The 22,519-nt window shown below is 46.6% G+C and overlaps 3 protein-coding genes and 1 long non-coding RNA gene across 5 annotated transcripts; 1 reads left to right on the forward strand and 3 right to left on the reverse strand.

The window, feature by feature from the left end:
* Positions 1-814: 814 nt before the first annotated feature.
* si:dkey-28b4.8 (sarcoplasmic/endoplasmic reticulum calcium ATPase 2) lies at positions 815-11,011 on the reverse strand. Of its 2 annotated transcripts, none has more exons than XM_047045069.1 (23): positions 10,578-11,011; positions 9,536-9,655; positions 9,319-9,336; positions 9,133-9,215; positions 8,819-8,923; positions 8,562-8,700; positions 7,220-7,386; positions 6,615-6,770; positions 6,277-6,418; positions 5,868-6,034; positions 5,337-5,425; positions 4,892-4,994; positions 4,536-4,667; positions 4,260-4,385; positions 3,857-4,078; positions 3,657-3,768; positions 3,311-3,552; positions 2,746-2,966; positions 2,231-2,433; positions 1,994-2,079; positions 1,667-1,800; positions 1,373-1,490; positions 815-1,213 (listed from the first exon to the last, which is right to left on the reverse strand). In XM_047045069.1, the coding sequence occupies exons 2-23, from the start codon at positions 9,651-9,653 to the stop codon at positions 878-880; spliced, it is 3,219 nt and encodes a 1,072-aa protein (XP_046901025.1). In that variant the 5' UTR covers positions 9,654-9,655; positions 10,578-11,011; the 3' UTR covers positions 815-877. The 2 variants fall into 2 exon arrangements, with proteins under 2 accessions (XP_046901025.1, XP_046901026.1); XM_047045070.1 differs by lacking the exon at positions 10,578-11,011 and adding an exon at positions 10,348-10,493.
* Positions 11,012-11,828: 817 nt separating this feature from the next.
* Positions 11,829-13,404, reverse strand: pold4 (DNA polymerase delta 4, accessory subunit). The gene is made up of 5 exons (XM_047045404.1): positions 13,298-13,404; positions 12,756-12,880; positions 12,551-12,640; positions 12,141-12,252; positions 11,829-11,964 (listed from the first exon to the last, which is right to left on the reverse strand). Exons 2-5 carry the CDS (start codon positions 12,859-12,861, stop codon positions 11,940-11,942), a joined length of 333 nt encoding a protein of 110 aa, XP_046901360.1. The 5' UTR covers positions 12,862-12,880; positions 13,298-13,404; the 3' UTR covers positions 11,829-11,939.
* A 2,542-nt stretch (positions 13,405-15,946) lies between these two features.
* On the forward strand, positions 15,947-19,761 carry p2rx3b (purinergic receptor P2X, ligand-gated ion channel, 3b). Its single transcript, XM_047045150.1, has 12 exons — positions 15,947-16,380; positions 16,625-16,760; positions 16,929-17,000; positions 17,202-17,271; positions 17,421-17,514; positions 17,657-17,734; positions 17,865-18,006; positions 18,177-18,313; positions 18,718-18,811; positions 18,963-19,028; positions 19,170-19,247; positions 19,336-19,761. Exons 1-12 carry the CDS (start codon positions 16,259-16,261, stop codon positions 19,462-19,464), a joined length of 1,218 nt encoding a protein of 405 aa, XP_046901106.1. The 5' UTR covers positions 15,947-16,258; the 3' UTR covers positions 19,465-19,761.
* A 171-nt stretch (positions 19,762-19,932) lies between these two features.
* Positions 19,933-22,001, reverse strand: LOC124484478. Its single transcript, XR_006957962.1, has 3 exons — positions 21,309-22,001; positions 20,585-20,663; positions 19,933-20,131 (listed from the first exon to the last, which is right to left on the reverse strand). It is a non-coding gene; the product is annotated as an uncharacterized LOC124484478 (long non-coding RNA).
* Between the last annotated feature and the right edge of the window lie 518 nt (positions 22,002-22,519).

A 22,519-nucleotide genomic window follows, 5' to 3' on the forward strand; every position in this document is an offset into this window, starting at 1 on the left:
CTGTTCTTCCCCTTCTCTCCATCCACCAGTCACTCCATGCCGGACTACTGCCTAATATTAGGCTTTTTCTTCAAGAACGTTTCTGAGAATATGTCTGGCACCTTTAAGGAACAGAAGGTGGAATGGTAATGTTAAATAAATTCTACAGTACTTCTCCCTTTTCCAAAAACAACAACAACAGTAAAAGAAATATACAGGAGAGCATTCAAGACACAAGTGAAAGCGATGTTCAATCAAACCTGTTGAAAAGTTTTCCAGGGAACGAACCACAGGAAATGGGACAAGAAAAAGTGAATTTCTCCTTTTGGTAATTCGATTCTGTTGAATGTGTGTGTGCCTGTGTGTATGTGTGTGTGTGCCTGTGTGTGTCTAGCTGACTTATGTTTCTGAATATTCACTCTAGTGGTATAATAGGAATTGAAACAATCCCAGAAACAGGTTTCTTTGGACAGGTTTGGTCGAACAAAGCCTTGAGTTTTGTAAGATCCCTTAGCTGAAGTTTCAGAACCCAGACAGAACCCAATAAGGTTCTGAAAGACAATGTGAGTATTAAGATGAGAACCCACACAGGGTTACTGATAGACAGAGTCCGATCTTCACCCTCTTCCTCCTTCTATCTGTTTCTCTCCTGCCTCCTCTCTCCTTTCTGTCCTTTTCTCTGATTGTCTCAGACTGCTGTTGATCTTACGACAAATCTCTCTACACTTCCGGCTTCTATCTGTCTTTCTTTTCATCCCTCCCTTTCTCCCCCACCCCCATCTTCCTCTCTTCTCCCTTTCTGCCCTCTATCATCCTCCTCCCTCTTCCCCCCCCCCCCCCCCCCCTTCATCCCTCTCCCCTCCCTACACCTCCATCACTTTCTCCTCCTTCCCTTTCCTCACTCCCAGAAGATGTTAGTGATGTCAGAGTCCAGGCTGTAGATCCAGACCAATAGCGGCGCAGATACCAGCACGAATGACCACGACACGCCACTAAGGGCTCGACCCAGGGCGGCCGTCAACGCGCCCACCAACCCCCCGTTGGCGTTGGGCTGTCCAGCCGCCGCCCTCCGGCGCCGTTCCCTCTCCTCATCCTGGCGGTCCAGGTCGTTGCCCGGCTCGATGTAGTTACGCGCCAGGAACTTGAGGGCCTCGTCCATCAGGATGACAGGAAGTGACATCTTCAGCACCACCACCCACTGGGGCCATGACAGGGGCCTGATCTGGAAAACCACCTGAGGGATGGATGGAAGGAAGGAGGGAGAGAGTAGTCAGAGGTAATCACATACTGTATGTGAGGGCACATACTCTATCAATCAGAAGCACACACAAACAGTTTTTCTCTCTTTCTCACATACACATATACACACACACACAAACAGAGCCAAACTTACGGGCAGGGGGTCGACGTAGAGGATGAGGAAGTGCAGAGCCATGGACAGACAGATGGCTCCTACCAGCCAGGGGTTTGACCAGGGCGGCATCTTCAACAGGGACTGGTTCTCAGACAGGCTGGCGCACACAGACACACACAGACACACGTACATACACAAAGGGAAACATGGTTGATTACCAGATAATCATACTGTATAATGAATGTACAGTGCATACTGAAAGACAGTAGAACAACCCTGTCAGATCCGAATGTGGAGAACACAGCTTATGGCAGATGTAGTTTTTGAGCCTACCTGTTCAGGGCGTTGCACATCTCTATGGTAACGAGGACAGACAGGGCCATGGTCATGGGGTAGGGCGACTCGAAGACAGAGCACTGGACCCCGGCGAACTCACCGTGTCCCTCGCTGCACTGGAGGTAGTGGGACTAACGGGGGGGGGGGGGGGTGGGGGGCAGGTCAAAATAAGGTTATATCACCTATGTATATATACAGTGCATTTGTTGGTAGGTGAATTAGAGAAGATAGAAAGAAGGGGAATGAGAAAGAGACAAGAGAGGGATGGAAGGATATACAAGAGGTGGAGAGAGGGGTGAAGAGAGGTAGATCAAGGGGTGTTACCAGCTGGTAGAAGGAGAGTTTGGGTCCGTCGTGAGCAGCCATAAACCACCAGGCTGCTGCTCCTACGGTGGCCGCGCCCACATAACCTGCGCAAGAAAAAGCAGCCAATCAAACAAACAATCAGCTCATCAAACAGCCAATCATCCGCCTGTCCAAATATAAACTAATCAGGCACTCTAAAGGCTTGATTGTTGTCCAGAAGAGCCCTTCAGAGGCGAGGAGGTCCTGTATACTCACAGCCAATGATGAGGTAGCGGCAGAACAGCCAACCAGAGATGAGGGCCTCCTTGGGGGAGCGGGGGGGGCGGGACATGATGTCCAGGTCGGGGGGGTTGAAGCCCAGGGCGGTTGCCGGGAAGCCGTCTGTGACCAGGTTGACCCAGAGTAGCTGGACAGGGATGAGGGCTTCGGGCATGCCTAGGGCTGCAGTCAGGAAGATACTGAGGGAGGAGAGGAAGGGGACGGAGGAGAGGAGAGAGAGATGGAGGGGAGGGAAGAGAGGGAGGGGATGGAGGAGAGGAGAGAGAGGAGGGGAGAGAGGGAGGGGACGGAGGAGAGGAGAGAGAAGGAGGCGAGAGAGGGAGGGAGGAGAAGGGAGATGAGGTATGGTGGGGGCAGTATATTTTAATAACCTCCCTCCACCTGTCCATCCATCCATCCACCCATCCCTTGCTCCCTCCCTCCATCCTTCCTCCATCTATTCATTTATCCATCCGTCCTCATCCCTCCTCTATCGCTCCATCCATCCTTACCAGACCACCTCTCCGATGTTGGAGGAGATGAGGTATCTGATGAACTGCTTCATGTTGTTGTAGATGGCCCTGCCCTCCTCCACAGCCGCCACAATGGTGGAGAAGTTGTCGTCAGCCAGGATCATCTCCGAGGCCGACTTGGCCACGGCGGTGCCGCTGCCCATGGCGATGCCGATCTCAGCCTTTTTAAGAGCCGGGGCATCATTCACTCCATCGCCCGTCTGGAGAGAGGGAAGAACAGCAGGGGGGGAGGAAGGAAAGAGGAGAAAAGGGAAACAAAGTAAGACACAAAACTCACACACAAACACACTTACATGCAGTCTCTTTCTAAACACACACACACACACATGCAGTCTCTTTCTAAACACACACACATGCAGTCTCTTTCTAAACACACACCTACACATGCAGTCTTTTTCTAAACACATACACACACGTAGTCTCTCTCTAAACACACACACACATGCAGTCTCTCTCTAAACACACACACACACAAAGTCTCTTTCTAAACACACACACACAGTCTCTTTCTAAATACACACACACACACACTCCTCCAGCTCACCATGGCAGTGATGTCGTTGAGGCTCTGCAGGTACTCCACGATGCGGCTCTTGTGCGTGGGCTCCACCCGGGCGAAGCAGCGACACGTGCGACACGCCTGTCTCTGGAGGTGGGGGGGCAGCTCGTCAAACTCCCGCCCGGTCAGGCCCCCCCCAAACTGGCCCCCCTGGCCCTCCTCCTCCTCCTCCTCCGTGATGATGCCCACGCGACGACAGATAGACAGGGCCGTGCCCTTGTTGTCTCCTGGGAAGTGGTAGATAAGAGGTGTGAGGAGTGTGTGTGTGTGTTGTGTGTGTGTGTGTATGTGTGTTTTGTGTGTGTGTGTTTTTGTTTGTGTTTAAACCCACCGGTGATCATGATGACCCGTATGCCCGCCTGTCGACACTGCCGGACTGCACCAAGTACCTCCTTCCTGGGGGGATCCAGCATGCCCACACAGCCCACGAAGGTCAGGTCGGACTGGAGGAGGGGGGTGGGGAGGAGGGTTTAAACTAAGTCCAGTAAACAGGTCCAGTAACCATATTTCAGGCTAACATGACCCTCTCACCTCGTAGTTAATGAAGCCGGCTGAGTTCTCCAAGTTGAGGGAGCGGGGTTCGGGGGGGGAGTCTCTGGTTGCCATGGCAAGGCAGCGGAGGGTGTCTCGCCCGGCGGCCCACTCTCGGACCGTGGTCTGGAGCTGCTCCCTCGTGGCCGTCGACATCGCCACGCGGGCGCCACCGCCCACACGTATCCAACGGCAACGCTCCAGCACGCTCTCGGGGGCGCCCTAGGAGCCAGGAGGAGGTGAAAGGTGAGTTCAGAGAGAGAGTGACAGAGAGTGACAGAGAGAGAGAGAGAGAGAGAGAGAGAGAGAGAGTGACAGAGAGAGAGAGAGTGACAGAGAGAGAGAGAGTGACAGAGAGAGAGACAGAGAGAGAGACAGACAGAGAGGTCGAGAGAGATCTAACCTTGATGAACATCTTGGCCCCTGTGGAGGAGCGGGTCAGCTTGTTGGGGGAGCAGAAGACAGACATGGACTTCCTGTCTCTGGAGAACTCCAACGTCAGCTCCTTCTTCATCAGCTGCTTGATCACCTGGAGAGGGGAAGGGCACTGTCGGTAACATGGAACACACACACACACAGATATGCATGCACACCAATCACCACAACAAACACACACACACACACTTATACATCCCACACACACATACATCCCCCACACACACACACACACAGTCCTTACAGAGCAGCAGGCGGTGGCTCTCTCTGCTGGTGCCAGTCCTCTCATGTCCGTGTCGAACACGTTCATCTTCTCCACCAGGCAGCATAGAGCCGTCTCCGTGGCCTCGCCAACCTTCTCAAACACGCCTTTCGACTGGACACAAACCAAAAGGGCAGTTCAGCAGGTGTCAGCTACAGAAGTGTATTCAGCAGTAGTGTAGTTGGTAGTGTACTTGGTAGTGTGTGTAGCGTGTACTTGGTAGTATACTTGGTATTGTGTGTGTAGAGTGTACTTGGTAGTGTACTTGGTAGTGTGTGTAGAGTGTACTTGGTAGTGTAGGTGGCAGTGTACTTGGTAGAGTACTTGGTGTAGCTCACCTCACTGTAGTCAAGAGAGGAATCATTGCAGAGAGCGCAGATAGAAGCCATCTCTACCAGCCCCTCATACTGACTACACTTCACTGCTGCACCATCCTTGTACCTGGGACGGGGGAAGCGAGAGAATGCAACAAAGATGGCAGGAGGAGACAGGAGAGACCAGAAAAAGCCCAAAAGAGAGAGGAAAAGAAGAGGGCAGAAAGTGAGAAAGATGAAGAGGGGGAAAAAGAGACATAAAAAGATATCATGAAAAGTTCTCCGCTTTTAGTTCAGCATAGTCAGTCAATAACTTAAAGAGGTTAGTCATGCCGATGATCAAGCACAGTCAGTGTTAAGGTTATCTGTGTGTGATATTTTAATTTGGAGGAGCGAATGGACTGGTCAGCATCATGTAGTCATGACATGATCAGCGAGAGGTTAAAGTTCAAAGGTTAAACACACTCACACTTCCCCTTCCGGGGCGTAAGTAGATCCGGTCACCGAGAACTCACTCAGGGCACATCGGTCCCCTGACACGTTGTCCACCACAAACAACTACACACACCACACACATGCATAGACACACGGTTAAGACAGGGTTAGAAGTTCAATGTCAAGGATCAGAAGGTTAGATCTCACAACACTAGACAGAGGGTTTATCAGCAAAGACTAAAATGACCTGTGGTGTACCTCAAGGAATCTTTTTAGGACCAGTAATTTTGTCTACAAGCTACCTCCATGCAGCTATTCCTCTCCCCTCCCTCCCAGTCTCCCCTCCCACCTTTAAATTTTTTTTTTAGCAGACGCTCTCATCCAGAGCGACTTACAGTAAGTATAGGGACATTCCCCCCGAGGCAAGTAGAGTGAAGGGCCTTGCCCAAGGACACAATGTCATTTTGCAGCAACTTTCAGATGAATAGCCCGATTCCCTAACCGCTCAGCCACCTGACTCCCCTTCCCCAGTCTCCCTCCCACTTTTCTCCTCCCCTTGTCTCACCCTGCAGACAGACATCTGATTGGTGGTGAGGGTGCCCGTCTTGTCGGAACAGATGACGGAGGTGCAGCCCAGGGTCTCCACGGAGGGCAGGGACCTAACGATGGCATTTTTCCGGGCCATCCGCCGGGTGCCCAGTGCAAGGCAGGTGGTGATGACAGCAGGCAGGCCTGGAGGGTCAAAGGAACAAGGGTGGATGGGGTGCAGAGACCAAGAAAGACAGGCTACATATGTTTCATGATGATGTAATCTGCAGAAAATGGGCTGTTAAGAAGAAGAATAGAACAGAGTAAATAGGAGACATTGAAAAAAGATGAAAAGAGAGAGAGAGAGAGAAAGTGCGAAAGAAAGAAAAATAAAAGAAAGACAGAAAGAAAGACAGAAAGAAATGAGATGGTGAAAAGACAGGTACCCTCAGGGATGGCAGCCACGGCCAGAGCCACGGCGATCTTGAAGTAGTAGACTGCTCCTCTCAGCCAGCTCCCTCCATGGACCGGGTCGTTGAAGTGGCCCACATTGATCCCCCACACCGCCACACATATCACACTGATGACCTATGTGTGTATGTGTTCATAATGTTTGTATAAGGAGAGAGGGAACAGGACGGAAAGAAAGATGATTAATGAGACAGTGCATAAACACAGCAAGCTGGTTCCAACAAGTGGCTTTAATAAATAAAAAAAAAAGGGATGGAAATAAATCAAAAAGAAAACAAAGACAGAAAGTGTGTCCAGTCCAGTTAAGCCCTACCTTGGACAGCTGCTCTCCAAACTGGTCCAGTTTCTGTTGGAGTGGAGTTCTCTCGGGGTCGGTGGCAGCCATTTCATCTCTGATCTTGCCAATCTCTGTTTGCACCCCAGTCGCCACGACAACACCCATGGCTCTCCCCGCCGCGATGTTGGTGCCCTGGCAGGACGACATGAACAGTTAGAATCATTTGTATTCAAATGAATATTTACACGATTACAGTTTCAATTACAAACTGCTCTAAACCTGTTCTTATTTGTATGTATGAAATGATCATTCATCTTCTCTTGTCTAAGTTCAGCCGAGGTTGAGCAGCGTGTGTATGTGTGTGTGTGTGTTTCCATTATCTCCTTCCAACTTCAAAGCATTTCACTGGTGACTCACTGAGGAGAACAGCTGAGTGGGAGCCTCCTATCCTACAATTCCACTGATGTTTTATTCAACAAACAGCCAGACCACTGGCAGAAACAGCCCTCGGACACACTGACACACACACGCGCACACACGCGCACACACTAACATGCACACAAACAAACATGAAAGAATCCAGGAAAAACACACATACACACACATATACCCATAGACTTGAGGTACACACACACACTCACAGAAAACAACATGTTCTTCTTGTCCTGGTTGACAGCACGGGGGTCGGGCACGGGGTCAGTGTGTTTGAGCACAGATACGGACTCCCCCGTCAGAATGGACTGGTCCACTCTCAGCGTGGTGGAGCGGATGGAAGTCAGACGGATGTCGGCTGGAACCTTGTCACCAACTGAGGGGGCGACAGAGAAGAAGGTGGAGGCCATCACTTATCGAAAGTCAAAAAGTATATTGACGGTACAAAATTATGAAATGAACAGAATGTAGGAAGATATTGTTGGTAAACTTAAAAAGCGGTGCATTTTTATGATAGCATCTCTCCGATGTTCTTTTAGGTGACAGATTGAACAAAAAAATCGATGAATAGTGAAAGTTGGGTCAAAGTTCCTGCGCCAAAGAAGCCAACAGTCACATTTTTTAAATGAGCGATGACTGACTGAGATAAGCATGAAAGTTGTATAAAACATCAACAATGTATTCGTCAGCTCATTACGTCCTCTTGTGTTTCCTGTCAACGAAGGCTAGTGTCATGAGGTTCCCATGCTCTTTACGTCTGCTAACATCCCTACTGAGAAACCGAGTCCCACACACACACACACGTGCCCAAACACACACAAACACACACGAATAACACTCAGGCCTGTTTCCACTGTAACTCTGAGAGGGGTTTAAAATAGACGAGTGTCTAGAGGATTCAGCAGTCCAAACCCTTCAGGCCAAGCTGCTGCTCAAAGTGACACCGAATTTTCAACCACCCTGATAATATCTGGGGCAGACGAGTTTGGATCTTTGGCCTTGGCGGATTCCCAGCCCTGGGAGTTGTAGTTCTTGTAATGTGTCTCGCCAGTGTGCATGACCACTGACAAACACCATTCCCCCCAAAACACAGGAGAGTTTATTTCCATCAAGCATGCAAAAGAAGTGCAAAGATCCTTTCGAGAAAGATTAAAATGTTTCAATGGCTGACTAAACAATCTTGTTGCACTGTTGTTTCTAAATAGTATACCCAACCAGTCCTCGCTGGAATTGAACACTGGTGTTGGGAGTGCCAAAATGTCCCTTGTGTCCTATTCTCTTGTGTCCTACTACCTTGCAACCTAGTCCCTAGTTGATTCCTCCAGGAGAGGGTTTCATTGCAAATGAGCCTCCTTTCCCCTGAGCTCCTATTCCCTAACCTCCTATTCCCTAACCTCCTATTCCCTAACCTCCTATTCCCTAACCTCCTACCCGTGGCTACTGGGTAGGATCAAGAGTGAAAATGTCTAAGAAATGTGTTGCTTTTACATTCCGCCACCTCCAAGGTACTCTCCGTCTCGGAAAAGGAGATATGGGATTTGTAGTTTTTACCTGCCACCTCCACAATGTCTCCTGGTACAATGTCTCTGGCTCGGACTCTCTGGACGCTCTTCCTGTCCTGGCGGTAAACCTTCCCCATCTCCGGCTCATACTCCTTCAGAGCTTCGATGGCATTCTCAGCATTACGCTCCTGAAACACACACACACACAAATACATAAACATGGTGTTATTATATACCCTATACAGGCCTAAAACAATATTAACGATATCATATCGATAAATTCATCATAAACAAAGTGTTGTTTACCTGCCAGACCCCAACAATAGCATTAGCGATGAGGATGAGAAGAATGACGAAGGGCTCCACGAATGCTGTGATGGTCCCCTCCCCCTCCTCGAACCAAGCTAGAGTCTAACATGGGGGGTTGGGGCAGGGGAAGAATGTAAATCTTGATTGTTTATGCTTCCCCGAGTGTGCGTATGTGTGAGTGTTTATAAATGCGTGGGTGAGTGAGTGTGTGAGTCCTTACAAAAGAGACGTAGGAGATACAGATTGAGAATGCACATCTTAAATGTGAATGCTTCTAATATTTGTGTGTGTGTGTGTGTGTGTGTCCTTACAAAGGAGATGCATGCAGCAAGCAGAAGGATCCTGACAAGCAGATCCTCAAACTGCTCCAGAACCAGTTCCCATAGTGACTTTCCTGGAAACACAGAGGAGAAAAATCACCACAGAGAACAAAGAGAAGGGGAGCGACAAAGACAAAGAGGACGTAAGTGAAAGGGAGACAACATGAAGCCTCTTACCTTCTTCAGCTGGTAATTCTAAAAAATCCAAGAGTCAACAGAGAGAGAATGAAATAAAGACACACATTAGTTGGCGTCATGACAACACAATAGTGAATACAAATGTCACCAAGGTCAGTGTGTTTTAAGGGGGAGGGGGTTGTATAATAGATCAAGGGTTATAAGGAATCAAATGAAAGGTTAGAGGTTAGAAGCAATAAGGTATCCAAGGTCTCACCGTTTGGTCCCCATCTCTCTCTGCTCTTCCTCAGCTGCTCACAACTCAGGCCCGTGGATTCGTTTACGCTGAAGTACCCCAACACCTCCTCTACCGTCTTTGTATGGGCATTATCCATCCCTGAGAGAGAGGGAGGACCAGAAGATAAACAAATAGAGAAGAGGGGGGTTGAGGGGGGTTGTGGGGGGGGGGGGGGGGGGGGTGTGGGGGGAGTGAGTGAGAGGAAAAATAAATATAACACAGGTACCAAAGTCTTAAGAACACACGCACATGTAAGTTTGACATTACTGACATTTTCCCGGAACACTCGACAAATCTCAGAAAGATTAAGAACAATGTCCAGCTTCCAGACAAATTTAACTACAAAGAAACTGTACATTTGCTAAAAAAAATGATACTGAAAGATGAAATAACTAAAAGAACAGGTGCAACCGACTGACAAGCGTCGTTGCACCTGTTACGTGTAAATTGCACTCGATTACCTGGTCTCAGGAGATCCATATATCTAGGGAACTACCTAATCTAACCGTCACAGAGGCCTGCAAATGGTGTCCACAATAACATTTACACATTTAGAGTTTGGATTGACATAGGGCCACATTACGTGTAAAATTGTATCGAAGTTACAGCCCAAAGGGCGCATTGCCATTTTAGAATCTCAGAATGGCCCAATCTTTAACGCTCATCATAGGGCTGCGCGAGCTGTCACCTCTACGCAGATTTGGACTAGCCTACGTCTTAGCAATGATCTGAAAAACTTAGCCTATATCAGCTATCAATAATACAACATAAAATGTATAGAGAACATATACCTGCTTACGCTTTTAGAACGTAAGTTTTAACAACATTAGGTGAAAATAATTCCAGTTCAGTAGACTGCAGATCGACCGCAATAATTATGCTGACGCCTACTTCTCCGTATGCTAACGGCTAATAAAGAGCAGGCTGCGGTCCTGAAGAACGGGTTTTAATCCCCGTAGATACACGGCACTGTTAGCTGGCTAATTAGGTAAGGATAGCTAGACCAGCTATAGCTACTCACCAGTGCAGTAAGTGTCGCGGGGTCCAGTTAACAAGCTACCACTACTGTACCAACGTTAATAGATGTGATATCGAAACACCATGTGATGTGGAATAATATATATAAAAATATATATATGTACGAGAATTTCAGTTACGGAAAAGCAAGAAAAAAATCGATCTGTATAAATGGCTATGTCTAACAACGTATCCTAGACTACATGATCCGTGAAAATTATATAGGCATTGTCACGGAATAAACGTCATTTCTTCTCTTAAAGAATTCCGTTGCGATTATAAAGCTTGATGAAGAAGGCGTATTACACTTATTCTATTTCTGACTAGCACGGAGATGTCGTGCGTTTTAATCCAATGCTATGCCCAAACTAGATAACCGTCGCTTTATTTAATGCTAGGCCACAGAATGACATGATTAGCGTAGTGCCTCAGTCGCAGAAAATTCGAAGGGATTGAGGTTCGACCAATACAACGCTTCAGAATTAGAATGATGCGGCAAAATAGCCAATCCCATTGCATGGTTTTTCATGATCCCGCCTGCCGGCGCATTGCTGCAGGGGGCGGTACCATAAACGGCTTTTTGGCCCAGAACTAGACCAATGAGAACGTGGTGCGACAGTTTGCATTCGATAGATTGACTCGATTTACAGCCAATGAGTAACGCATTTGACCAATTGACAGGTCTAGGGGCAAACAATAGACCTCGACCGGAAAAAGAGGTGGCACATAGATTTAAAGGGAATGCGGAGCATGCCCTCCCCCAACGCCCATCTGTTACAGGAGAGGAGGCAAATAACGAAGTGACGCGTAATATCTCAATTCGCTGTTTGGCTCTCTCGTTCCTACATAGGCCTATGTGTGCCAGGTTGAGGCCATACGAGGTAACTGTCTTTCATTATCTCTCCCGCTCAACATATAGAGACCACTTTTAAAGACCCCACGCACATATTTGCGTGTGAACTCACCTGCTTAGACAAATAGATGTTAGTGAAGGAAAGTGGGTGTTCTATGACGACAGTCTCTGTTTAGTCAATTCTCATCAAACAATAGCAATGCACAGTGGTCATCACCATCATCATATCTCACTCCTCTCTGTCACCACTCAGCAATTATATACAGTTGAGCAGATCAGCTGTGTGGTCTCAATTAGGTTAGATATGAAAAGATCAGAGGAAATATGCCAGCTAATCAAACGCCAAAGCAAACACTTAGTGTGTGTAAGTGTGTGATTTGTTATGACAAAGCAAACAACATCTTTTGGTACAAAAGAGGTATTTTAATTAAAAAGAACGTAGTGTCAAAGAGTCAAAAGTGAGTGAGGAAAACTTGAGGTTTAACAGCCATCCTCTTCTCTCTCTGGTGCTTGTCACAGGGGGTAACCACTCCACAGACTGGAAGTCACAAAACAAAACGTTAATCACATACCACTCTGTGAGGTCAGGATGTGTGTGTGTGTGTTTCCTTCCATACCACTGTTTGAGGTCAGAATGTGTGTGTGAGTGTGTTTCCGTAACACTGTTTGAGGTTAGAATGTGTGTGAGTCTCTATGAGGTGTGTGTTTCCATACCAGTGTGTGTAGTCAAGGTCTGTGTCTCTGGTGAGCATAAGCTCTTTGATCTCCTCTGGAGGGTTTAACCCATGAAGAGACGCTCTCTCCCACCTCTGCATGCGACTGATACCTGAAGAGAGGGAGGGGGAAGAGAGAGAGAAATGGTGAAAGAAAGAAAGAAAGAGAGACATGTGAGAGAGAAGAAGCAGGGGGCAGAGAAAGATCAAGATAAAATAGAATGAAAGACAGAATGAGAGAGAGAGAGAGAGAGAGAGAGAGAGAGAGAGAGAGAGAGAGAGAGAGAGAGAGAGAGAGAGAGGAACAAAGAGAAAGAGGTAATAGAGTTATCGGGAAGGCTAGGTGTGCAGAATTCATCAAACTAGTCCCACGTGTGTGTGTGTGTGTGTGCACTTGTGTGTGTGTGTTACCTATGCAGGGACCGAAATGTAAATCCAGGTCAAACTGTCTCAGCTCCTGCAGTTCCATCTCTCTGACAGAGAGCGGACCTGGCTCAGTCTCTGATTGGTCCAGAAACAGGAAAAAGTTTCAGGTTGACATGCCAAATCGGTAAAGCAATCCAATCTTAGTTTCATTAATTAGAAAACACACACACTCAATGCATCCCTCTCTCACCCTTCTGTGGAGGTGAGGGGGGTGGTTGCTTCTCTTTCTTCCCTCCTCTCCGTGCCTTCTTCACCACCTTGAAGGAGTCTGTGATCAATCGCCGTTTGGTCGTCATGGCTGACCAGAGAAACTGTCTATACCGTTGTATGTACATGTGTGAGTCGGGCAACAGACTGTATCACAGTTCATAATCACTTTATAAAAGCAATTAGGTTTAATATACAAGTAACAGCTGTATACAGGCATTCCGGGTTTGCATTCGGTTTTATCACACTTTAATCGAGGGAGGACATGCACCAGCAACCAACCACACACATATGATTAGTATATTGATACTGTGTATACACGTTCTTAGAACATGAATGAAAAGTATTAGGTTTGATAGTGATTAAACGTGCTTGATAACGGCAGGGTCCACACCACTGATTCTGTACATTCTGCTTTCTAAATGACATTTGCAGAATAACAGTATGCTTCTGTAAAAACACACTACCATATCGTGGACTCAAAACTATCAACGTTCGACCACATAAGCTGATAATTGGTCATACCTGATCACGAATAAGTCCAATACGTTTTAAAGGCCGGTTTTGTACTGCTGTTCGGATCAGAAGCGTCCAAAACAATCGAAGCTAAACACAAATGACGTACGTAACGTGCACGTGATAGCATCATCGCCAACGCTTCCATCATCATGTATTGTCCCATAACAGCCCACAGAGGGCGCAATTCCCATCAATAACTGACACAAAGCGTCACGCTGAGGAAGGTTCTGATCTGAAATGTTTTTTCTGTCATTTAAAAAAATGGGCTGTGACTGGTTGCCAGTAGGAAGGGGGGAGGGGGGGTTTATCTGTGTGTGCCTTTGTCTTCCGACGTGGGTGCTTGTCTTATGTGTCTATGTATGTGTGTGTGTGTGTGGTTGCTTCCGTGTACCTCCCCCCTTTATCCCCCAGTAAGGGTGAATTGAAAGGAAATAAACAAAGTACTTCTTATAAGTAGTTCATCATATTTCCCCTGGATGATGGAGTTCTGGGTTTGAGGTTTCTACAATTATCTTATGGTCTGACCATGCCACAAGAGTGGGAGGAGGAGAGAGAGATGAAGGAGAGAGAGCGATGGGGAGAGAGAGAGATGAAGGAGAGGGATAGTGAAAGGCTGTGAGTGGGTAACCTGATACTGATGAGACAGAAGTTAAAACACATTAGCTTGTTCTCACTCTCTCTCTCCCCAACCCCTTTCTCTCTCTCTCTCTCTCTCTCTCTCCCCCCATCTCTCTCTCTCCCCCCCATCTCTCTCTCTCTCTCTCTCTCTCTCGCTCGCTCTCTAGTTCAGTTCATTTGTAAATGTTGCCAAAGCAACACTGAAGTTATAATGATATAGTAAAGTAATTATAGTAATAAGCATAAGAGGAGGAAGTGTGTTTTGCAAACAGTGAGTTGAACAATAAACACTAATAAATTTATTAATAATATGATGTATGTATATGATAACATAGTTATGCATTAAGTATTAATTAATATAGATCTGCGTAAAAGGTAAAAAAAATAAGAAAATAAAAGCCCAAAGGCTTTAAGACATAATGAAATGAAAAGACTAAACAAATTCTCAATATTGCACTTTTATTCTGCAGCAAATATTCAGAAGACAAAAAAAATATACATTTTGATAATATTTTTGTAAAAGAATTTGCACAGCTCTGGACAGATATATAAATAAACATAAATAAATAAAATGAGGATGATAAGTTCATAAAAAGCACTGAAGGTATAAAAAATACTCTACTCTCTCACACTCCTGCGGATCAAAACCCTGTTGCCCTGGTGTCCTAATGGTCATTTCGTTCCTCGGCCCCCTCCAATATCCCTCTGCTATCCATCCTTCTACCCTCCATCTCTTGTTCCCCCCATCCCTCCATCTCTTGTTCCCCCCATCCCTCCATCTCTTGTTCCCCCCATCCCTCCATCTCTTGTTCCCCCCATCCCTCCATCCTCTGGAATCTCTTATGCTCCCAACCACTCAAAAGACAATTGGATTGATGGTGTTGAAGGTAACTATCTATTGAACTGTCCATTTACTACCTCTATACCTCCACCCCCTCCCTCTTCCTCCGTGCCTCTCATAAGGCCTGAAGGACAGGAACACACCCCTGTCCCAGGCTCCTGGATGCTCAGCCTTGAGAAATTCAACACTAATGGCACTCGCGTGAGGTCCCCCAAGGCTAGTGCTGCATACAGACCAGTGTGTGTGTGTAAATGTGTCTTTGTGTGGTTGTGGATTCGTTGAACAGTTTCCTCAGGATGCTGACCGGCAACACTCAGGAAACCATCAATTTTTTACTTATCTGTCTGTCTCATCTTTTAGTGGGTTAGGGTTGGAAAGTGTGTTAAAGAGAGAGAGAGAGACAGAGAGAGAGAGAGAGAGAAAGAGAGAGAGCGAGAGAAAGTGTGTGTGTGTGTTTGTGAGTCAGTGTTATCTGTTTGTGGGAGAGATCTGGGGGAGACATTGTGCGTGTTTACCATTTTTGTGTCTGTCCTCTCCCCACATCTGTCCTCTTTCTGGCTTCCCCTGTCTCTCCCTCCCTCCCTCCCTCCCTCCCTCCCTCCCTCCCTCCCTCCCTCCCTCCCTCCCTCCCTCCCTCCCTCCCTCCCTCCCTCGCCCCAATACCCCACTAAGGTTGTATCTCCGATTGAGTTAGAACATTCATAAACAGGATGATTGAGTCTAAGTGTCCTTGTTGCCGACACTGGAGAGTTGTGTGACATCGTCCACTCCACTTCCTCATTGTTGTCCAATCAGGGCCATTAGGGTGGACACATGACTGGGTTACTAAAGGGGTTGAGAACTGAGATTACTGGAAATTTAATCTGGGCTGTGATAAAGTGGGATGATTGATGTGTGTTTGTGTGTGTGTGTGTGTGTGTGAGAGAGAGAGAGAGAGAGAGAGAGAGAGAGAGAGAGGAAGAGAAATAGATTTATTCTATAGGCCTGCAGTGCCACAAGATCTGCATGTATAGCACTTAAAGTTCAGTTTAAATCAGAACGCAGCAGCATTAGTCTATATGTGGTTTATTGGTATGTGTGTGTGCATAAATCTGCGAGAATGTGGTTTTGTGTGTGTGTGTGTGGGGGGGGGGGGTACATTAGATAGAGAGATAGAAAGGCGGGGTAAAAGAGGAGGAGTTTTCTAAAATGTCATCTGAACAATTGAATAGGAGATAGAAAGTGAAGGAGAGAGTGAGAAGGAGAGTGCGAAGAAGAGTTGGATGCAAAGATTGTTTTATCAAGCTGTGCTCTATATCGATAAATAAATAAAAACGATTATAACCAATACTAGAGAGGATTTTTCGATCAACAGGTCCATATTTTTGGAAGGACAATCGCAAACCCTTTGAAACCAAATAAGAGATTTAATAGAAGAAGCTAAATTTGGAATATCTAAATCGTTGGGATTGCTGGTAGGACCTGGTTGGTTACTGGGGCAAATAACAACACTCACACACACACACAAAATGTGGACGTGTATAACAGATTTCTTCACCTATGAGACCACCAAGTCAGTGGTGGTGAAGAGCTGGACCATCGGCATCATCAACAGGGTGGTCCAACTTCTTATCATCACCTACTTTATCGGGTCTGTACCTGTGTGCTTGTTATGTGTGTGTATGTGTGAGGTGGGGTTATGTGTGTGTGTTCACATGTGTTGTGTTGTCTTTGGGCGTGTGTGGTGGGCGTGAATGGATATGTATGTCTTGGGTGTGTACGTCTTTCTGACTTGTATTTCTATCCGTTTGTGTTTGTGGCTGTGTGTGTGTCCGTGTCCATGTTTTTCTGACGTATTTCTGATCATCCGTGTGTGTGTGTGTGTGTGTGTACAGATGGGTGTTTGTCCATGAGAAGGCATACCAGGTCAGGGATACTGCTATAGAGTCATCAGTAATGACAAAGGTCAAAGGCTTTGGTGTTTACAACGACAAGGTTATGGATGTTGCTGACTACGTCACACCTACCCAGGTACCAAGCTGTGTGCGTGCGTGTGTCTTACATATAGCTATTGTGTGCTGGCAGTAGATTCTCATTTGTTTTTGTGTGTGCGCGTGTATGTGTGTGCGTGTGTGCGTGTGTATGTGTGTGTGTATGTGTGCGTGTGTGTGTCTGTGTGCGTGTGTGTGTGTGCGTCAGGGTGCCTCAGTGTTCTGCGTCATAACTAAGCTGATCACAACAGAGAATCAAGTTCAGGGTTACTGTCCCGAGGTGAGGGTTATCACACACTCATCCAACACACACACTCATCACACACACAGACACATATACACACACACACACACACAGACACATATACACACACACACACACACCTAGACAACTATAGCAATTCCATTCTGGTAGTAGTCTTTGCTGCTTTCTGATTTGAATTAATTCTGTATTTTGTGTGTGTTTGTATGTGTCAACTAGAGCGAAATGAAGTATAAGTGTACTCACGACAACAACTGTACCAAGTTCCTCAACAGACCAGCAGGGAACGGTAAGACCTTTCCCCAAACATACGCACACACACAAACACAAACAAACACACACACGGATCAGAAAGACAATCTAGTCACTTCAAATGATTGTTGTTTATGATTGGCGTTTATTTTCGTTTCAAATCTCCCTCGCGTCCCCCGACCACAGGTCTACCCACGGGCAGGTGCGTTCGTTTTAATGACACCCTGAACACCTGTGAGATCAGAGGCTGGTGCCCCGCTGAGATAGACTACATCAAGACGTAGGTTACCTGCTGCTTGTTACCTGCTGCTTGTTACCTTCTTCGTGTTATCTTTTTAGTCTGGGCAGGATACATTTCAGATCTTCTTTTCTCACCACGTTCCATCCCTCTGTTCTGTGTGTGTGTGTGTGTGTGTGTGCAGGCACCCTATGATGGAGGTGGAAAACTTCACCATCTTCATCAAGAACAGCATCCGTTTCCCTCTTTTCAACTTCACTAAGTCAGTACCACTGATGATGAAGAGGATATGAAGAAAAAAAACATGCACTTGTTTCAACTGTTTCTGTTTCTCCTCCCTGCCCTCTCTCTCCATTTGTCTCCTCTCCTCCCTCCCTCCATCTCTATCTCAGAGGGAACTTCCTCCCCAGCATCACAAACGCATATATAAAGACGTGTAACTTTGACATGGTCAACAACACCTACTGCCCTATCTTTAGGGTAGGAGACGTGGTGCGGTATGCACACCAGAACTTCACCACTCTGGCCCACAAGGTAACACACCTCCTTCCCTCCAGCCACCCCTCCATTACCTTATCCCTCTACTCTCTGTGCTCTCATCCATCACCACCCCTTCTCAAACCTCAAAGTATCCCTCCACCCGTTACTTTGGTTACAATGCTAGCCATGATATATTTATCTTGGTTTTTCTTGTTGTCTCTCAGGGAGGAGTGATTGGCATAAAGATCGGCTGGATATGCGATCTCGACAGGTCCGAGGATGAGTGTAGCCCCTCCTACTCCTTCACCCGATTGGACGCCATGTCAGAGAAGAACAGCGTGTCCCCTGGTTACAACTTCAGGTAGCCAATGACCTCTGACCTCCCATCCCTTAACCACTGCCAGTAATCACACACACAAAGAAAAACACACACGTAGGCCCTCTACCAGGGGCAAATCTAGGTTCCGGATCTAGGGGCATGTTCCCCCTGATTATTTTTTTTTCAATATCCTTCTAAATAGCGTCCTCTTGTGGGATTTAGGAAGATACATTTACAAATTTAGATTTAAAATATGAAGAAAAAAAACATGTAAAAGTTTTAAGGAGTTTTATTTATTTATTTTTATAAAAATAATTTGGGGGGGCTAATGAAACTTTCTCCAGCCCCCCCAAAATAGGGCTAGATACGCCAATGCACTCTACCAACACACACACTAACTACAGTACAATTAGTACTACTAGCTCACTCGTATTGTGTCCCTGAAGGTTTGCCAAGTACTTTAAGATGGACAATGGTACTGACTACAGAACCCTGGTGAAGGCATACGCCATCAGGTTTGATGTACTGGTCAACGGAAATGTGAGTTTATTTGTGTTCCTGCGTGTATGTGTTTGTGTCTTTGTTTGCATATACAGTATGTGTGCATATGTGTGTGTGCATGTGAGTGCATTTGTCTGTGTGTGTGTCCATGTTTGTGTGTGCTTTTTAATAACACTGTGCTTGTCTCCAGGCAGGAAAGTTTAACATGATCCCCACTCTGATTAACATGGTTGCAGCATTCACCTCTGTAGGAGTGGTGAGATCTCTCCTTCATTCCAATCTCTCTCTCTCCCTCTCTCCTCCTCTCTTTTATCTCATCCTTTATCTTCTGTCCCTTTCCTCATCTTAACTCGACCGTATATGTCATGTTTTCTCTGTTGTCTCTGATTGGTTCCAGGGCACGGTGCTGTGTGACATCATACTCCTCAACTTCTTGAAAGGGGCGGAGCAGTACAAGGCCAAGAAGTTCGAGGAGGTAACGTCTCCTTCATTCTTAATATGGCCGACACAGGCTGTGGTAAGTATAGTTCACCTGGAGACACTTTCTCTCTTTCTCCATCCAGGTTTCAGACACGCCAATGGAGTCCTCCGTTTCCCATAGCAATGGGTTGTACCGCAGCCAGCTGTCAATCAGGCATGAGGAGAGGCAGTCCAGCGACTCAGGAGCCTTCTCTATTGCACAATACAGCTGATGTGGTCACACGCCAATGGGACGGAGAGTTTCAGTGTGATGGGTGGGACCACACAGCCAATGGGACAGAGAGCCTCAGTGTAAGAGGCAGGCATTCAGTAACGGAGAAAACAGCTAACATACATATAATATTGATAATTTTGCATTTTTGCCTGCCAAGATGTAATTATGAATAAAAATAATTGAGTGACATTTTATTTTTTTGCATGCAACCAGTCTCAACATCTACAGTATAGTCAGATTGTTTATGTGCCTGTCAATATAATTAATACAAATAAACAAACATTTGACATCCATATTTCATTTGCAAAACACTCTTGATTTTCTATTCATTAGTATGTTTGCTAAAAGCAGAGAGGCATTTACGTCTCCTGAGAAAGTGCTGTTGGTCGAGCCAGGTCTATGACTGTTTGTGCCTATGCCAGGAAGAAGTGTGTGTGTGTGTAATGATTGGACTCAGAGAAGTAGTAGCGATCCAAGTGAGGGCTTTTAATGGTACTACAGAGTAGTCAAGCAGGCACAGGTCGTCAACAGGCAAACGGAGCAAGGCAGGCAAATCCAAAGGATAGTCGGGTCACAGGCTTGGGTGGAACAGGGGCTGGCAGGGACATCAGAGGCTAGGCACAGAGCAGGTACGGCTGTCAGGCATGGTGTCGTTATCTCGGTTTCTAAGAATCCAAAGGGAAGAGCAGGAGAATGGTTGAGACAAAAGAACAAAGGTTTGGTACACAAATCTAGATCATAAGTAACGCTCGGTGTTGCAGGTAAAGAACAACTAATACGATTTTGCAGTGAAGCAGGCTAAACTGGTATAAATATATATACACTGAAACATCTAATCAGGCAAAGGAGATGCAGGTGCGTGTGTGTTGAGGAATGTCAAAACTCTGGTGACTGGTGTGTGTGTGAGAATGTGTGTGTAACTGTTTTCCTGGAAAGTCCATATTTCGTCCTCTAGATCTCAGAGAGTCTCTCTTTGTCTAACGGTAGATGTTAATGTCTAATCAGAGTTTCCTTACAGCCAGGCTGAACTGGTTAGTTAACTGAAGTCAGACTGGGAGAGAAGCTAAGAAGCAGTGTGCGGGTTTTAAAAAGACCCAGAGGAAAAAAGAGGAACATACACAGAGACGTGATCTTCAGTCTGAAGGCACACGCCTAGCTCTTTTGGACGGAGCAAGTATGGTCATTCCACAAATCCATCTTTGAGAGGGATGGGCAGAGAGAAAGAGAAGGAGTGGGGGAGAGAATAAAAATGGAAGTTAGAATACAGCAGCTGAAATAAAAACTACTCAAGGTTTAGGATGATGCCGCCATCCCTCCCTTTCGCTTCCTGTTCCAGTTCATCTCCACAGTCCTCCCTGTTGCTCCAGAAGTGGATCGGCTCTCCAGGGGCCCAGGCATCTCGATTCCAGCTGTCCACATAAACTTACCGGACTGGAGAGGAGGGTTGCGGTGGCTGAAAGTGTGTGTGTGTGGGGGGGGTGTGAGGAAAAGGAAAGAAGTACCACTGAAGTATAAATGAGTATCATAGTTTGGCTCCACCTGCTGGTGTGTAGATGCTACTAAAAGTAAGGTTACCCCACAAACTCTTGGATCATGGCCCACTCCTTGTTGACTGACTCAATGAACTGAAAGTACAATAGCCTAATAAATTAATTTACATCTACAAAAAACATTTAAAAAAACTAAAAGGCAGTTCAATAAGTTTGAAGTTTTTGGCGTTGCACCTGCTGCGTTTTACGTAGAGCAACAGCACCTGTGTTAAATTGACGACAATCAGACGCACCTATAGTCAATCATCATTGATTTATGTGTATATGTAGATGGATATTGAGTCAAACCTACAGCAATCTGCTAAAACACACTCTTCGAGCTTCAACACAAGTTTGAAGTCCACCTTGAACAACCCCACCAGCAACTCCTGAGAAGGGGCCTCGGATGAAAGGAGCGACCGCAGACTCGGCCATTCCGAGCGCAACCACGCAACCGGACTACAAGACAAGACGCAACCACAGAACACACAAACACACTTGAACCAAAACAGCCCTAGCCAGAGAGACCACGTAGCCAGTCCCTACTCCACACCAAAGACGCCAGCCACTGATTTGTTGCTAGAGCAGCGGGCGCGGATCCCGGACGAGCCCCCACCTGTTATGTACGCCTCCCGAGGGTGGAAACCGACAGCCCGCTGCTCAATGACAACCAGTGGACAGTAAAGAGGGCTTGGAGTCGTAGGTGCGAGCAAGGACACTGAGGCAAAATGTCAAGTGAAATCAAAAAGGGCTTTACTCAACGGTCAATGTTAGGGAAGGGGCTGGACGGAACCAAATCAAAGAAATCAAAAGAAGACGTTCCACCCCTTTCCTGTCCTAACTGCCTACCCGCACTAAGCTAGCCTGGCACACGATCAAGGTGCCCTGTCAAAATACAGGGTGGTCCGCCCAGATCTCGCTTAACGCGTCTAACATAGAAGTCATCTAAAAAGGTAAGAGAAAATAGGACTGTCCGACCCACCAAACCGAGAGAACCTGATACTGGAGGGCTTTTTATAGTGTCCAAACCAGCCACAGCTGATAACACGCTGATGAGGGGGCGGAGCCAGACCGGAGACAGGCTGGAAACGAGGTGTCCTCGCCGACCCGAATGGTTCCTTCTGTTGGGCAAACTCGGGTAGAAAACAAACATACAAACACAAAACTGCCCTCAGACAACTGGGAGACATAACAATGACCACATTACGTTCCTTCAGGTAACATCAGGGATGTAGTGGGGGCTAAACGCACGTAAACTCCGTTTACGCACCTCCCAAAATTGGAAAATAGCGTTTATCCACCTCTAAATAGCATCTATGCGCGTTAACGCACATGTATGTTCCCTGCCCCTCGTATTCTGCCGTTGGAATAATCAGAAATAAATTTGGTGCAATTTTAAAAACACCAAAGACTACATTTCATGTTGTTTAACATATAAACGCTGTAGTCAGAATCATTTCATCAGCGCTGTATGGTCTGTGACCCTCCAATTAATGCATTGCGGCGGCGACCCCAATCAGGATC

This window comes from Hypomesus transpacificus, chromosome 22 (genome assembly GCF_021917145.1).
Source record: "Hypomesus transpacificus isolate Combined female chromosome 22, fHypTra1, whole genome shotgun sequence".
Lineage (NCBI taxonomy): Eukaryota > Metazoa > Chordata > Actinopteri > Osmeriformes > Osmeridae > Hypomesus > Hypomesus transpacificus.

Excerpts from the sequence above, each read along its gene's own strand:
- si:dkey-28b4.8 (XM_047045069.1), bottom strand. The coding sequence starts at position 9,653 with ATGGATAATGCCCATACAAAGACGGTAGAGGAGGTGTTGGGGTACTTC. Across the intron at positions 2,967-3,310 it reads TCAACGACATCACTGCCATG|ACGGGCGATGGAGTGAATGA; the intron begins GTGAGCTGGAGG and ends CCCTCTCTCCAG. Across the intron at positions 1,491-1,666 it reads ATGTGCAACGCCCTGAACAG|CCTGTCTGAGAACCAGTCCC; the intron begins GTAGGCTCAAAA and ends TGTGTGCGCCAG.
- pold4 (XM_047045404.1), bottom strand. The coding sequence starts at position 12,861 with ATGACGACCAAACGGCGATTGATCACAGACTCCTTCAAGGTGGTGAAG. Across the intron at positions 12,641-12,755 it reads CCCCTCACCTCCACAGAAGG|AGACTGAGCCAGGTCCGCTC; the intron begins GTGAGAGAGGGA and ends TGGACCAATCAG. Across the intron at positions 12,253-12,550 it reads ACATTTCGGTCCCTGCATAG|GTATCAGTCGCATGCAGAGG; the intron begins GTAACACACACA and ends CCCTCTCTTCAG.
- p2rx3b (XM_047045150.1), top strand. The coding sequence starts at position 16,259 with ATGTGGACGTGTATAACAGATTTCTTCACCTATGAGACCACCAAGTCA. Across the intron at positions 16,761-16,928 it reads ACTACGTCACACCTACCCAG|GGTGCCTCAGTGTTCTGCGT; the intron begins GTACCAAGCTGT and ends TGTGTGCGTCAG. Across the intron at positions 17,515-17,656 it reads GAGATAGACTACATCAAGAC|GCACCCTATGATGGAGGTGG; the intron begins GTAGGTTACCTG and ends GTGTGTGTGCAG.